Genomic DNA, 12678 nt, shown 5'->3' on the forward strand with positions numbered 1-12678 from the left:
TTATTTCATTACCTACCAGCAGCTTCTTCAAGAAGTTTACTGCAGTGGGAAGAATGGCTTTGAAGCCAACTTCTGAAGGATTGTGGACAGTTTGGCAAGAGTATAAAGATTGCTGGACCCTTAATGTATATGAATGTATTGTGAGCTTCCCAAAAATGATTTATAAAGAAGGTACCATGCTGAAACTACACATGGATTTCACGTATATATCTAAAGGTGGGTTAATTCTGTAATACTGGTATCTGCCGTATGGAATGTATGTATGTGCTACTGCTGGAGTCAGCTGGACATTGGAACTTCTGCAGAAGAAATGTTTCTCAAGTGTATAAATGCTTTAGCGTTTGCAAACTGTCTTGTGAATGGACTGTCAACTGTACTGTAAAGTGCTATTACTGATTATGTGGTGAGCTTGTTTCTTGGCCACATAATATTCTTGCTGCTAAAATTGCAAGTGTTCAATTATGGATTTAAAAAAAAATTGAAAAAGAAGATGAGATAAAAGTCTTGTTTTTGAAAATATTCAAAAGCAGTCAATATTTTATATGGAAATATATGTTCTTCATACTATTAACTATTAAATGTGTATTTACTGTAGGTCTTACAGAGCAGTTGCAGAGCACAATGTCTGTTATTCAGTGTGTACGTATTTACCCTATACTGTTGATTGTCTTAGAACATGCTTCTGCTACAGACCCAAATCCAGTGTATTTGTAAATTGTGTAAGTCACTTTACTTTTGAAAGAAACTTTGTAGCATATATTAAATGGTAAGGATTTTAAATATTTGTCTGTCTTTTATTAATATGGGATTTTTTGCTTATCTTGTTTATCTGCTCTATCTCTTTCAATGTGAGATAGATGCCTTTAGTGGTATGGACTGTTCCACGACAGGTTATACAAAAAAGAAAATGCTGCTATGACTGTTTCCTTACTGCTCAGTAAGAATTTGCTTTTAAGAGAAATTCAAAGTTGGCATTATGACTTATAGCACTGGGAGGTCTGTTCACAGGGTATAATGAGTTTTTAATGCAGTGATTTTGACTTTGCTTCATACTGCTAATAAATTACACTTGATATAAAATACTTACTGCAGTCTCTATTTTTGCTTTGAGTAATGCGGCACACACTCTTGTACCCCCAAAACAGACCAGTACAATTTGGTTAGATCCCCCAAGGCTTCAGACCACTGGAGACTCAATCCAGATGACACAGGCAAGCTCCTACTGACACTGAGCGAAGCGGATCACCTGCTGAAGGCAACATCAGCATCACTGGGTCCTCAGGGGAGTTTGTATAAGACCCAGTACAGACCTCAGAGCTCTGCCTCCTCCTCTTCCCCTCCTCCTCCCCCTGTCTTCTTGGCTTTTAGGACTTGTGGAGCTACAAATATCATTATCAGGAGTTTGTTGATTACATATCAAAAGAAATGTGTATGCATTCCCTGGATAATACAGTATATACCTATTCAATACCATCCAGGTCACCTGTGGACTCATAATTTCACAGGCAACACATTACACAAAAGTACAATCCCTTTTCTTTGGACTTTTAGTCTAAACAGATTCATCGCCATCTCTTCTAGTGCCCCACGTATTTGTATTTTTCCAAAATAAAGCAACTAGTAAATTCTGAAGAATCATATGAAACAACGAAGTGGTGCAAAACTCCCCAAAACAATTGAATAGAAGGAAGTGCTCGTCACTGACTTTTTCCCCCTGTGAAGGCACATTTCCTTCCTAGCCTTCGCTTCACTTATCTGAGGTGTTTTTTTTTTAAGAGAAGCGTGGGGAGTTGCTAGAGGGAAAATGGATTCTTTAATTCACGTCCTGGTTTTTACCTGTTTTGCCTTGATGTCCTCAGGTAAGTGTCTCTCCCCACCTCCCCTCCACTGCATTGGTCTTTCTGCCCCTCCGGGGCAGCCGGTGACTTACAAAATCCAAGTCACTTCTTCGGTTGAGTCCATACAAAAGGAACGGGGGGCAGGGCCAACGTAGCCTGTTCTGTTTAGATTTCTTTCCACAGGAAAATAAACTGTCTTTTTCTATGCTGGATATAACTCTTATTTTTTTTAAGAAGATCTCATGCTAGACAATCCGGGGGTTGAGCTTTGGGACAAGCTCTTTGAAAGGGAAACTCCTATTTTTTGTCCTACTTTGTGAAAACTCCAGAGGCAGGAGCTTTCTGTGATGCGTAGTTAGAAACTAGCTGTAACTGTTAAAACAGAGGGGTGAAAAACCCCAACCGAGGGAAATAGGAATTGGTTTTATCACCTTGTAACTAATGAGGCTGGAAATGTTTGAGCAAAACATTATAAAAAGAGAAAAATGGGGCAGAGGGGCTGCCTTTGAAACATCCAGTTCTGCGCTCTGTGACACGTATGGGTTTTGTATCGGTAACCTCGGGGCTTTTTGATGAATGAGTTGTAGTTCTGCTCATTTAAGCATTTGTTGTATGTTTTTAAAGTATGGTGGCACAAAGAGCTGATCTGGTGTGAATCAGGGCGGTCACAGAAGTAACAGCCAGAGACATTGGAGTAAATCCTGTAAGAGATGCACTTCCTATCAGTAAAGAGCCTCCATTCTTGTAAGGCACGGGCACTGAGAGACACAGATCTGGGAATGTCCTTTTATATGTTTTCTTCACTAACACTGAGTTTTAATAAACAATTCGCAGGCAGTAAATTAGATTGTAAAAAGACTGTGCCATAAAACTGGAAAAGAAAAGGACTTGAGAGCTTTTGTAGATGTCTATATGCTTTCAAGCAGAGGAAGTGAAATATTTAGAACTGGTATTTAAAGTTAGAAGTTCTTGGATTTATTTTATATACAGGTTTTGGTGGTTGTTTTTCTGTGTGTGTGTGTGTTGTTTTTTTTTCATTTTTACATATAATGAAGGTCAAGGTGAGCTTTGTCACAACAGTTTGCTTTTTGCATCCTCACTCTTTACATTACCATGAAACAGTGTTTGCATCATGCGGGTTGCATGTTTGGTGTTCTTTTAAAGAGGGTCAGCACAAGGAAAGTTCATGAAAAGTTCAACATGTAGAAAGTGGGAAGAGAGCTTTATTCGCTGACATATTTAAAATCATCAAGAATTTGCTTTTTGTTAAATAACCATGTGTAATCTATTGTGTTTCTCTGGGATTTTCCTCTTCCAGAGGGCTTTCTGATTATCCATGTGCAGAAACAGCAGTGTCTTTCAGAAAAGAAAGGAGTCATTATGGAAAAGTGCAGTATGACCAGCCCCAACCAGCAGTGGCAGTGGATGGCCGACGACAGGCTCCTCCACGTGAAATCTGGCCAGTGCCTGAGCATCTCCACGCGCTCCGCGCTGTCGTCTCGCAGCATCATCGTTGATTGCTCCCAGGCAGTCAGGTGGACTTGCCACGAGGAGGACGGGCTCCTGAAGGTGGCCAACAGCTCACTCTTTCTCACAAAGCAAGGTCAGAAGGTAATGGCCAAGCAGAGTAAGAAATATCTTCATACGTGGATGCAGCTTGAAGCCAGAGAGATGGGAAAACCTGTCTATGTAAACCTGTGCTCAAAGCAAGGTGAGCTATGCCTTCGAGGAAGTATCCTGGAAGTTTTGGTAGCAAAAATGTCTCTTTTATATTTAATCAAATGTTACAAACTATGTTGTTTTATTCATATGGAAAAGCATTTTTCATAGTCAAAAATGCTTTTAGAGAACAAAAGAAACAGCTGACAATTGGTGTGTTTTGTAAAGCCATTTTGCATTTTCAGGATGTCCCTCCTCTTCTCTACTCCCAATCTTTGGATCAAAGTGGCTTATGTGCAATCTCAGCTCACTATTTTATGTCATTTCCTTTTACATTTTTAAACAGAAATGTGGGTTATAATTCCTAATAGTTTTTTAAATATGGATGTGTACAAGTCCTTCTCCTCCCCATTCATTTTATCATCCAAATGCATATTCAATCTTTCAAGAGCAAGAAGACATCTGAAAATCAAATACAATTATTGCTTTGATTAACCCAAATCATGATTAGAAGAATCATTAATCCATGATTAGAAGAGCCATATGGCTTACACATTCATGCGTTTACACAGTGTCAATCTGCCTTTAGATGTAAGAACACTCAAAATCCTGAAAATAATGAACTAAATCAAAAATCTCAGAAATTCTTGCAATAACGCTTTGATATGAATGGGTCTGTGCACATCCTTCTGGACCTGTGAAGTTTTATGTTTACATATCCACATCAAAAGGGAAGGTAGAATGGTTTGAATATTACTTAATAATGTTTTCCTTGATGTCCTCTTGTCAATCCTTCATTCTGACCATTTCATCCTTTTGATATTCTACTTGCACACTTTTAAGCTGTTCTTCAGGGTAAATAAGAGCAACCTGCCCAGCTAAGTGTTTTACTGGGAAATGCACCATTTATTCTTGTCTTTACAGGATTTCAAAAATGTTTCGTGATCCACTACTTTTGTACATGGCCAAGTTTTCAGAATGTTTGAAACAAATTGCTTGTTCTTTCTAACCTGAGAATCTTGAGGCATGACTGACAGCTGATCCTCCCATTCCTTGTAAGGCTGGATATCAATTTTTTCACCCAATTTGCACTTGTAGAAATCTGCTCACAACAGCAAGGCTACTCACCCGAGTGGAGGTCCAAAAGGACAGCTTGCAGAATCAGGGGATGGAAAATTGGCCAAGATGCCATCCCAGCCCTCCCATACATTTTAGAGATTAAAAATGCAAAATCATTTGAAGTCCTGATTACAGGGTAAGAATGGCTTGCTTACTCAAAGACACCATGAAGACCCAGGCACTATTAATTTCTGTAGATAGCTGGGTAAAGCGTAGCTAACATTTAAAACCTTGCATCCTGTTCTTACTCATCCTCAGAGGAGGAGCAATTTAACACCAATGAGAACTGAGTTAGAAAATTGTCATGTAGTATCAAAACACCTTCTCATCTATTTACCGTGCACAGTTCTTTAATGAATTTACCTTAATTTTCCTGAAATTCTCCCCGTAAGGAAGCCTGTTGTTCAACTTTCAGAGTCTCATTGTATCAGTTATCTCCTTTTGGACAGCTCTGGGAAGCTGAGAAATCAACAATACATTATGATCCACAGTACCTAACTAAGAACTCTAGGTATGTAAGAAGAAGCTCATATAGCACAGAAGTAGTGCAAAGAGCTGCATTTTTTAAAATAATAAGGATAAGTACTACAAGAAAAAAAAATGCCAACAGTGCTGGTCTTAATGGTCATATGAGTATCAAAAATTTCAATGTTGAATTCTTAAAATTAGTCTTCCAAACATATCTGTCTAATTTCAGTGAAAGCTGCTGTGGATCAGCCTAAAATAACATATTTGGTCTATATTTAGATAAGATAGTAAAAAACTGAGCTAAGTCTTTGGAGCTGAAATGGCTGTATGTTTTTCTATTCCTGAGTAACACCATATTTTATTATAATTTACCCTTGTTGTTTTCATAGTACTCATAAAAAAAGTAGAAATATTTTCACAAAGGAATAACTTACTGAATTACATCCCAAACACCTTATCAGCTCAGATTAAGTACAAGCTCCAAACCCAACATCTGCAACTACGTTTTTGTACTGGAGCTACTTCAATTGCAAAGCGTGAGTTTTCTGAGCTTGGGTAAAGTCTGGGCTTGGATTTGGATTTCAAAACAGACGTCTGAGATGTGTTTGGGTATATAGTTTTTGCTACAATCCTGACCTAAATGACTCTGTAGAAATCACGATCAGTTTACACGTGTATCCCAGCTCTGTTCAGCCAGAGATCACTTTAAGTCTAGCAGCAGACAGCCTTTCTCACACAAAGCCACGGCTGATTCTGGCAGCTGGCTGAAACAGCTGACACGACGAAGGCTCACCAGGTAGCATCTCCCTTGATTGAGATGGTGAGACTTCGGTTCTCATCACGTTCATGAGGAGATTATGGGTGGAGAGATGCACAGTCCCAAAAGAGCTAGGGCCTTCTTTTCAGCAGCAGGAACCTGGGGTCAGAGCTCCCCTAAGTCCAGGATCCAGGAGAAGGAAGAGGAGTGTAAACAGGGAGGAGGAAAGCATGGAGGAGCTGGATGAAGGCAGGATGATGAGGGAGTGGTGGCACTTGGAGAAACAGAACACACCTAAGGAGCAGGGCAGAAAAAGAAAAGAGAGCTTCAACTCATTGGAAGCACAATGTGTCTGGGACAGAAGGAGATGTACATTCTGAATGTTAATTATGATAATCAACGAGTAGTTGGAAATGTCCTCATAAGGATAGTGGAAAACTAGGCAAAGTATGGTTTTACACACAGAGAACTGGCAGACTCGAAGGACTCTCATGCTCCTATTTTGTATTTGGAAGTATTACATATTTGCACAGGAACTTTGTGCACAGTAAATTATGTTATCATTACAAACTACAGGCTATGTTATTTGAGAGGGGCTAAGATCTTCACTTATGCCTGAGAAGAGCAAAAATTGTTGCATGCAAATAGCAGATAACCCAGGGCATCGCAAATAAAACACAACAATGCTGTTGTCACTTCTGAGAAGGGTGAGCAATTCTTACCAGTCTTTTTTGTTCTGGGAAGATTAGTTTCACTAAAATATGCAATTACAGATCAGAGGCAATGCCGTCTGGCACCTCAAATATTATCAACAAACTTCAAAACCACCGCAGACCAAAAATTTTTCAGTCAGTGGAGAATGATTTCAAAGAGGGAAAGGCGTATGCTGAAATTACTCACTGAGCTCCAGAGAGTGACATGCAGCCTGTAGAGCAGTGTGGACACAGAAGGTGACATGAACTGATCTGTAATGCAATACTCTGTGCTGCATTTCCCTTCTGCTGTATCATAGACAGTCGGGACATCTCCTGAAGTAAGTGTAGCTGCAAAACCCTACAAGTGTGGTTACCGGGACTGAGCCCCGTTCAGAAGAGAAGCTGACTTTGTGGAGGAGCATGGCTTTGTTATTCACTGATATGTGCTGGGTACTTAAAAGCCATAGTGGGATCTACAAAGACTACAAAGACATAAAACAAAATAGACAAGGAAGTCTGAGCATGAGCTTACTCAGCTCACATCCCGTTGCTCACATCAGTGGGTGGGATGGAAGGAAAAGGAGACCAGAGCAGTGCGTGCTCAGAGCATGCTCCAAACAGCCGAGCAGCAGTATCACAGACTCACAGAACGGTTTGGGTTGGAAGGGACCTTAAAGCCCACCCAGTTCCAACCCCCTGCCATGGCAGGGACACCTCCCACCAGCCCAGGTTGCCCAAAGCCCCATCCAGCCTGGCCTTGAGCACCTCCAGGGATGGGGCAGCCACAGCTGCTCTGGGCAGCCTGTGCCAGGGCCCCACCACCCTCTGAGGGAAGAATTTCTTCCAAATATCTAAGAGCAGCACCAAGGAAAGGTGGCAGACACATAGAAAAAGATGCAACTCCTAATATTTTTTGCGATCATGTTAGTATCTCTCAGCCTTCATTTTTCCACACCTTCATTGTTGTCAATAACTACAACAATCCATCCATGGGTTCATAACAAGTTGGGCTTTTGTATGTGTACCCTTTACACTTTTCTCCAGAATGAAAAAGACCAGGAAGAGTGAGCATATTCATTCTACCTTCGAATTGACTCAAAACATTTTTCCTAAAAAACATCCAGTTAAACCTGTTTTGATCTCCCTAAGGTGTTATTTTATAGGGTTTTGTAAGTGAAAGAGTTTGCTAACATCTATGTGAGCCCATGAAATACTAAAAAAAATACTTGAATCTTCTTTCTTCAGCCAAAGCAATGTATGGCTGACCATTTTTGCCCAGCTCCTTCTGGAAAAGGAAAGGCATCAGTGTCAGGTCCTTGGATATAATTACAAATCCTTGCACACAATCCCATACCATACTGAGAGAAGCTCAAAGATAAATGTGTTTTTACAGTTTCTAAAAAGAAATGGAAAAACCTGCAGTGTAGTCCAGGCCTTTTGTTTTGGTTAATTTTCAAAGTCTCTCTTTATTTTGCATGGATCTCTGTGTATGGAGAGGGTTTCAGCTACTAGATATCTAAATATGAGCATCTAAAGAAATGGATTATTTCAGTTGTCTCGATATAGTGCTTTTATGCCATCTGAGGTGCTCCATTCCTGACCTCTAACGGTGTACCCACAAAGACATCAGTCTCCCATCGGTCCTAAGAGAGCTCTGAGCAGCTGTCTCAGGTGTCCCAGGGCATTTCTCATCATGCTGGGTGTCCACGTTTAGGCAACTGAACCAAGCCCTAGGTGTCTACATAGTATCTACCTTTCTAAATTCTCTTCAGTAGAGACGTAATCCATGGAGTTTATGGGGTCTTGGTACCTCGCAGTGACCAAAAATCCACTTCAGGGTGTGCTGGGGCTATTTGGAGAGTCAGAAATAGGGCTGATAGAGCTGTGGTATTATCACCGTAGTTATCTGGGATGTTCCCCCAGTATGGTGCTGAAAGAGCCTCCAAGTGGCTGCTTCAGCATTTCAAAAACAAGCAAGTACAGGGGCAGCTCAGGATTACTGGAGTTTCGACCCCTCTGACGTGAGATGCAAGCATCTCTAATCTCTACAACCTTTCAGACATAGAAGACATTTTTCTAAAGTAACATACATTTTGCAGTTTTCAAGAGTATGGGGAAAGACCATCTAGTGTATTTTGGTCTTCTGTCACACTCCTACAATCAACAAAAAATCCAAAGTGCATTTTTATATATATATAAATATATATGTATATATTAAAGAGAGCCTTTATTTTTTGCAGTCTATTTATGAGTTAGTAGACAGCTAGAAAGATAATCCACTTTTCTGCATGTACAGAGACCTTAAAACAACCCCTTCAAGTTTAAAATCTTGCTGTCAGCAAGTCAGATTCAGCCTTACGCAGCATTTTTTTTTTCTTATACAAGCAGTATCTGAATCATTTGTGTTTCAGAAGCAATTCAGCCTCCATTTTCTGAAGCTGTGCTTTAAGGGGTGGGCAGACTGGTGGGATGCAAGCAGTTTCAGAAAGCTGCCCCACGCTGGCTCACCCGAGTCTGAAGGCACCACCCCAGGTTCTCAGTACCCGACGAGTAACCAGGGATGGACGCACGGCGCTCTTGCTCATCGTGCATCCATGGCGTATGGATTTCCTTGTCGTGTAAGCATCCTGCTGCTGTGCAGATGCTGCAGTACATCCCATGGACGAAATATGTGCTCAGTCGTCATGCCATAATTTCTGCTGGGTGTGCTACTGGTGATTACAGTGCAGTGATGATTACAGTTCACACGCTGTACATCATCCAGCCACTAGTGATCAGTGGCAGCTCTGCAGCCCTGCTCCCGTGAACGGTTTCATGAGTGATTTCCACAGAGACTGCCAGAACAACGTTAAATACTTGTGGGAAATCCCACTGTTGCAATTCCTGTGTACATTGCCGATGTACAGATAGGAGGTGAGGTTTTTTCCTGGATAGAAATTTGTGCAGAAAAGTTGTGCAGAAATCTACGTGCTGGGATCTTATAATACACAGTTTTCTTCCATAAGTGCCTGCTGCTGAAGAAGGGATGTGAGGGCCTTTAGGCTAGGGCTGTAGTGGCTTTCCTTAGAAAGATAATAGAAAACCTCATTTGCTTGAAGTGAGGGCAGATTTGGACCCTGTTAGTCCAGTGTAGCATGGATGAGAAGTGCTGGTATGTATACCTGAAGCTCCAGTGCTATGTCCAAGTCGTTTCCATCTGCAGGTCGTAGGTTGTCAGCCTCTGCCTGGGGAGATCCTTTACCTTACAAAAAGGAGACAGGTGGTGCAGTGACTGTTCATTCATGGGACCTCCTCAGGCTGGTGGCACGTTTCTGAGGGCCAAGCGTTTTGCTGCCAGTGGGGTTTTTGGGTCAGGCTCTCCCCTCGGCTCCTGCACCAGGAGTGCCACTTACCCACTGGATGCCAGCCCCATAGGTGCCTCTGGCAGCACCGTTGTCCCTTTTACAGAGCAGCAGCTTTCCTAAAACACAATTGGCACAGGAATGTAAGCGTCTTCCTGTTGGAATAGCTGCTATTTGTCTGTAAAGAAAGCCAAGATTTTTTTTTTTCCAAATGTGCTTTTAAGTTGGGTGTGTAAATCTATATTTAGGAACCTCGCTGCATGGCCTTTTTTTCCTAAGCGGCTGCTGACCACTCAGATGTCCTTTTTGTTAAAGCTATCTTTCTATCAGCAGCCTACTCCCTGCTGAAGCTGGAGATATCTGAGAGGCACAGAGCCAGCAGGCCTAATTCTGTCCTAGTCCTTGGGGCTGTCATTTCTGGTTGCCTACTGCAGACTTTCAGAGACCCCCAGCTAACAGGAGATCCCCAGGAACAAAGACCTGAGACTTGTGTCAGCTGAAGGGCTTACTGCAGTAGCTGATGACAACTTGAGCCGACAGACTCTTCTCCATCCTTTTGATGTGGGACATGAAGGTGTTGTGGTGTGGGACCACAGCAGACTTCACACCATAGGCACCCTGTGGGGGATCCTGCACAGGCAGCAGCAGCAGCATGAGGATGATCACACAGTGTTGGAGCAGACCTGAGGGTCTGACAAAACCCTTTGCACTGTAAAGGGTTATTTCATTGTAAAAGAGAGCAGAATTAGGTCTATAGTGTTATTTTCAGTGCCTTGATTTGGAATAATATTTGATCAGCAATTTTTGTAATGAATTGGATACCTGGTCGTTTTTATTTCCAGAGAAACACAGTTAGATCGTAACTGTGGATGTGAACAAGAGTACTGTGAGTTTCAGTAAATAATCACATTAACACGCATATTTACACATATACGCAAAAAAATAATAATGACTTCATATAAGTTTACCCACCGATCCTTTGGGTAAAGAGGTAATCACACATTGGCCTGCTAAGACATAATTGCCCACCAAGTAATTACATTTGTAAGCTTCTGCTTCAATTTAACACAGTCATTACTTTTTTCTTTTTTTTTTTTTTTTTCTTTTAGAGGACTTGTGAGCTAAAATTGTTGTAAATGGCAGCCAGCCCAGTGGCTCAGCAGCAAAACAAGGCTCTGTCATGCTGGAGACCCCAGTTCAAGGACAGACAAAGTGTCTTGGGCGCTGGGCCAACACACACGAGCGGTGCTGCAGCGATGGCAGGGCAGCTTTTTTGTGAGAAGGGGCCAGCGAGCGACTCCAATCGCTGAGCTGAAATGTGATGCTACCAGATGTAGAGGCCACCACGGATTGAACCCTGCCCTCCCAGCCACAAAGAAAGGATATTAAATGCATACCAATGGGGAGGAAGAGCCGTGAAAATGGGGAGGAAAAATGTGTAGTAAAATCTTTCCTGCGCTCTAATTGCAACTTTGGCGTTCTCCGAAGCATACGTGACTAAAAAAGCAAAGCCACGGTTATATTTGCAGGCACTTTAGTTCACCGATACCATTGTTAGCTGAACCTTGGGAGCAGCCAGGGGTTAGCGTGGTGTCTGCATGGGGCAGACCTGAAATGCAAGAGAAATGTCCCATGCGGGTGCAAGACACATCGGTATCTCAAATAAAGCCATGATTTGAGCTTACACCAACAAGAGGCAGATGAGAATCTGTCCCGTGTCCGTAAACCCTGGACTTTTTATTGGCCATGTAAAACTGAAATTGTGGGCTGTTTGGTAAAACTGATGTAAGTTAAAAAGCAATGAGTGAAAACATCATGCTGCTAATGATAAAACACAGCCTTTCTCTTTGCTTTGGACCCAGCGGCGGACTGCTTTTAAAGTGAATGGTGTGAATGTTCGGGATATTTGTTCTTCTGTACTTTTCTTTTGCACAAAAGCTGATGTTGACACAAAATAATATTTGTACTGAAAGTAAGAAACTCCAGAGCTGACAGGTGCACTTAAACTACTTAGAAGCCTTTTCAACCCCATTTATAGGCACGTAAAGAACTGGTTATAAAAATACAGAGCTGATTTTAATCACTTTCCTTCGTTTATCTTAGATCTCCAAGATGCAGACACTTCTGTGCGGAGTACTACAGCCACATCCTCCCCTTTAAGCACTATCACCTCTAGGCCTGAAAATCCGCTGGAAAGTAGCACGGAGGTGTTCGTCAGCAATGTGACTGAACACGTCAGTAAGAAGTTAATTGAGAACCTCTACTTCGACCTCAAGTCTGCCGTAACAGAGAAACCCTGGATCCCAACAACTACTCCTCAAAACCCTAGCACAACAGAGGAGGTAAGGCAGAGGAGGTATTGATTGATTTTTATTAAGCCTGCTCCACTCTGTGGAGCCTGATAGCTATTACAGGTGGATGCTTCATAGACTTAAAAAAAAAAAAAAAAAAAAAAAAAAAAAAAGGAAAGAAAGAAAAACAGCTGCAGGACTCAGCTTTGTTCTATATTCTGATGGGATTCTTTGTTCATGCTGATAGTCCCCTTTGCTAGAAGTCCAGCTGCAGAAAAAATCTTCTCCTTCCGTACAGCACAATCGTGGTGTGCACAATGCACTGGGAAAATCTCGGAGCTCCAGGGAAAATGCTCAGGATACGTGAGGAGCAGTGGGAAACTCATGGGCGTAGCAAGAGACACGGGAGCTGAGGTACCTGTTCCCAGTGACAGCCTCTGCCGTTGGTTTGTTGTGTGACACGAGGGCCTAGCTCTAAGTATGCTGTAAGAAACAGTCTGCTTTGTGAAC

The 12678-nt window shown here is 41.9% G+C and overlaps 1 protein-coding gene across 2 annotated transcripts in view; it reads left to right on the plus strand.

Moving 5' to 3' along the window:
- Window positions 1-1771: 1771 nt before the first annotated feature.
- PTPRB (protein tyrosine phosphatase receptor type B) overlaps window positions 1772-12678 on the plus strand; it is a gene marked incomplete at its 3' end in the record, with an annotated part of 62658 nt that continues 51751 nt past the window's right edge. Inside the window, exons 1-3 of one of the 2 annotated variants that reach the window (XM_084302957.1) lie at window positions 1772-1859; window positions 3157-3549; window positions 11981-12219. In XM_084302957.1, coding sequence (XP_084159083.1) covers window positions 1805-1859; window positions 3157-3549; window positions 11981-12219 — 687 coding nt within the window. In that variant the 5' untranslated portion in view covers window positions 1772-1804. The remainder of the gene's footprint in view (window positions 1860-3156; window positions 3550-11980; window positions 12220-12678) is intronic. The other variant, XM_084302956.1, reaches the window with a different exon arrangement.

Source organism: Netta rufina (genome assembly GCF_964035555.1).
Source record: "Netta rufina genome assembly, chromosome: 1".
Classification (NCBI taxonomy): domain Eukaryota; kingdom Metazoa; phylum Chordata; class Aves; order Anseriformes; family Anatidae; genus Netta; species Netta rufina.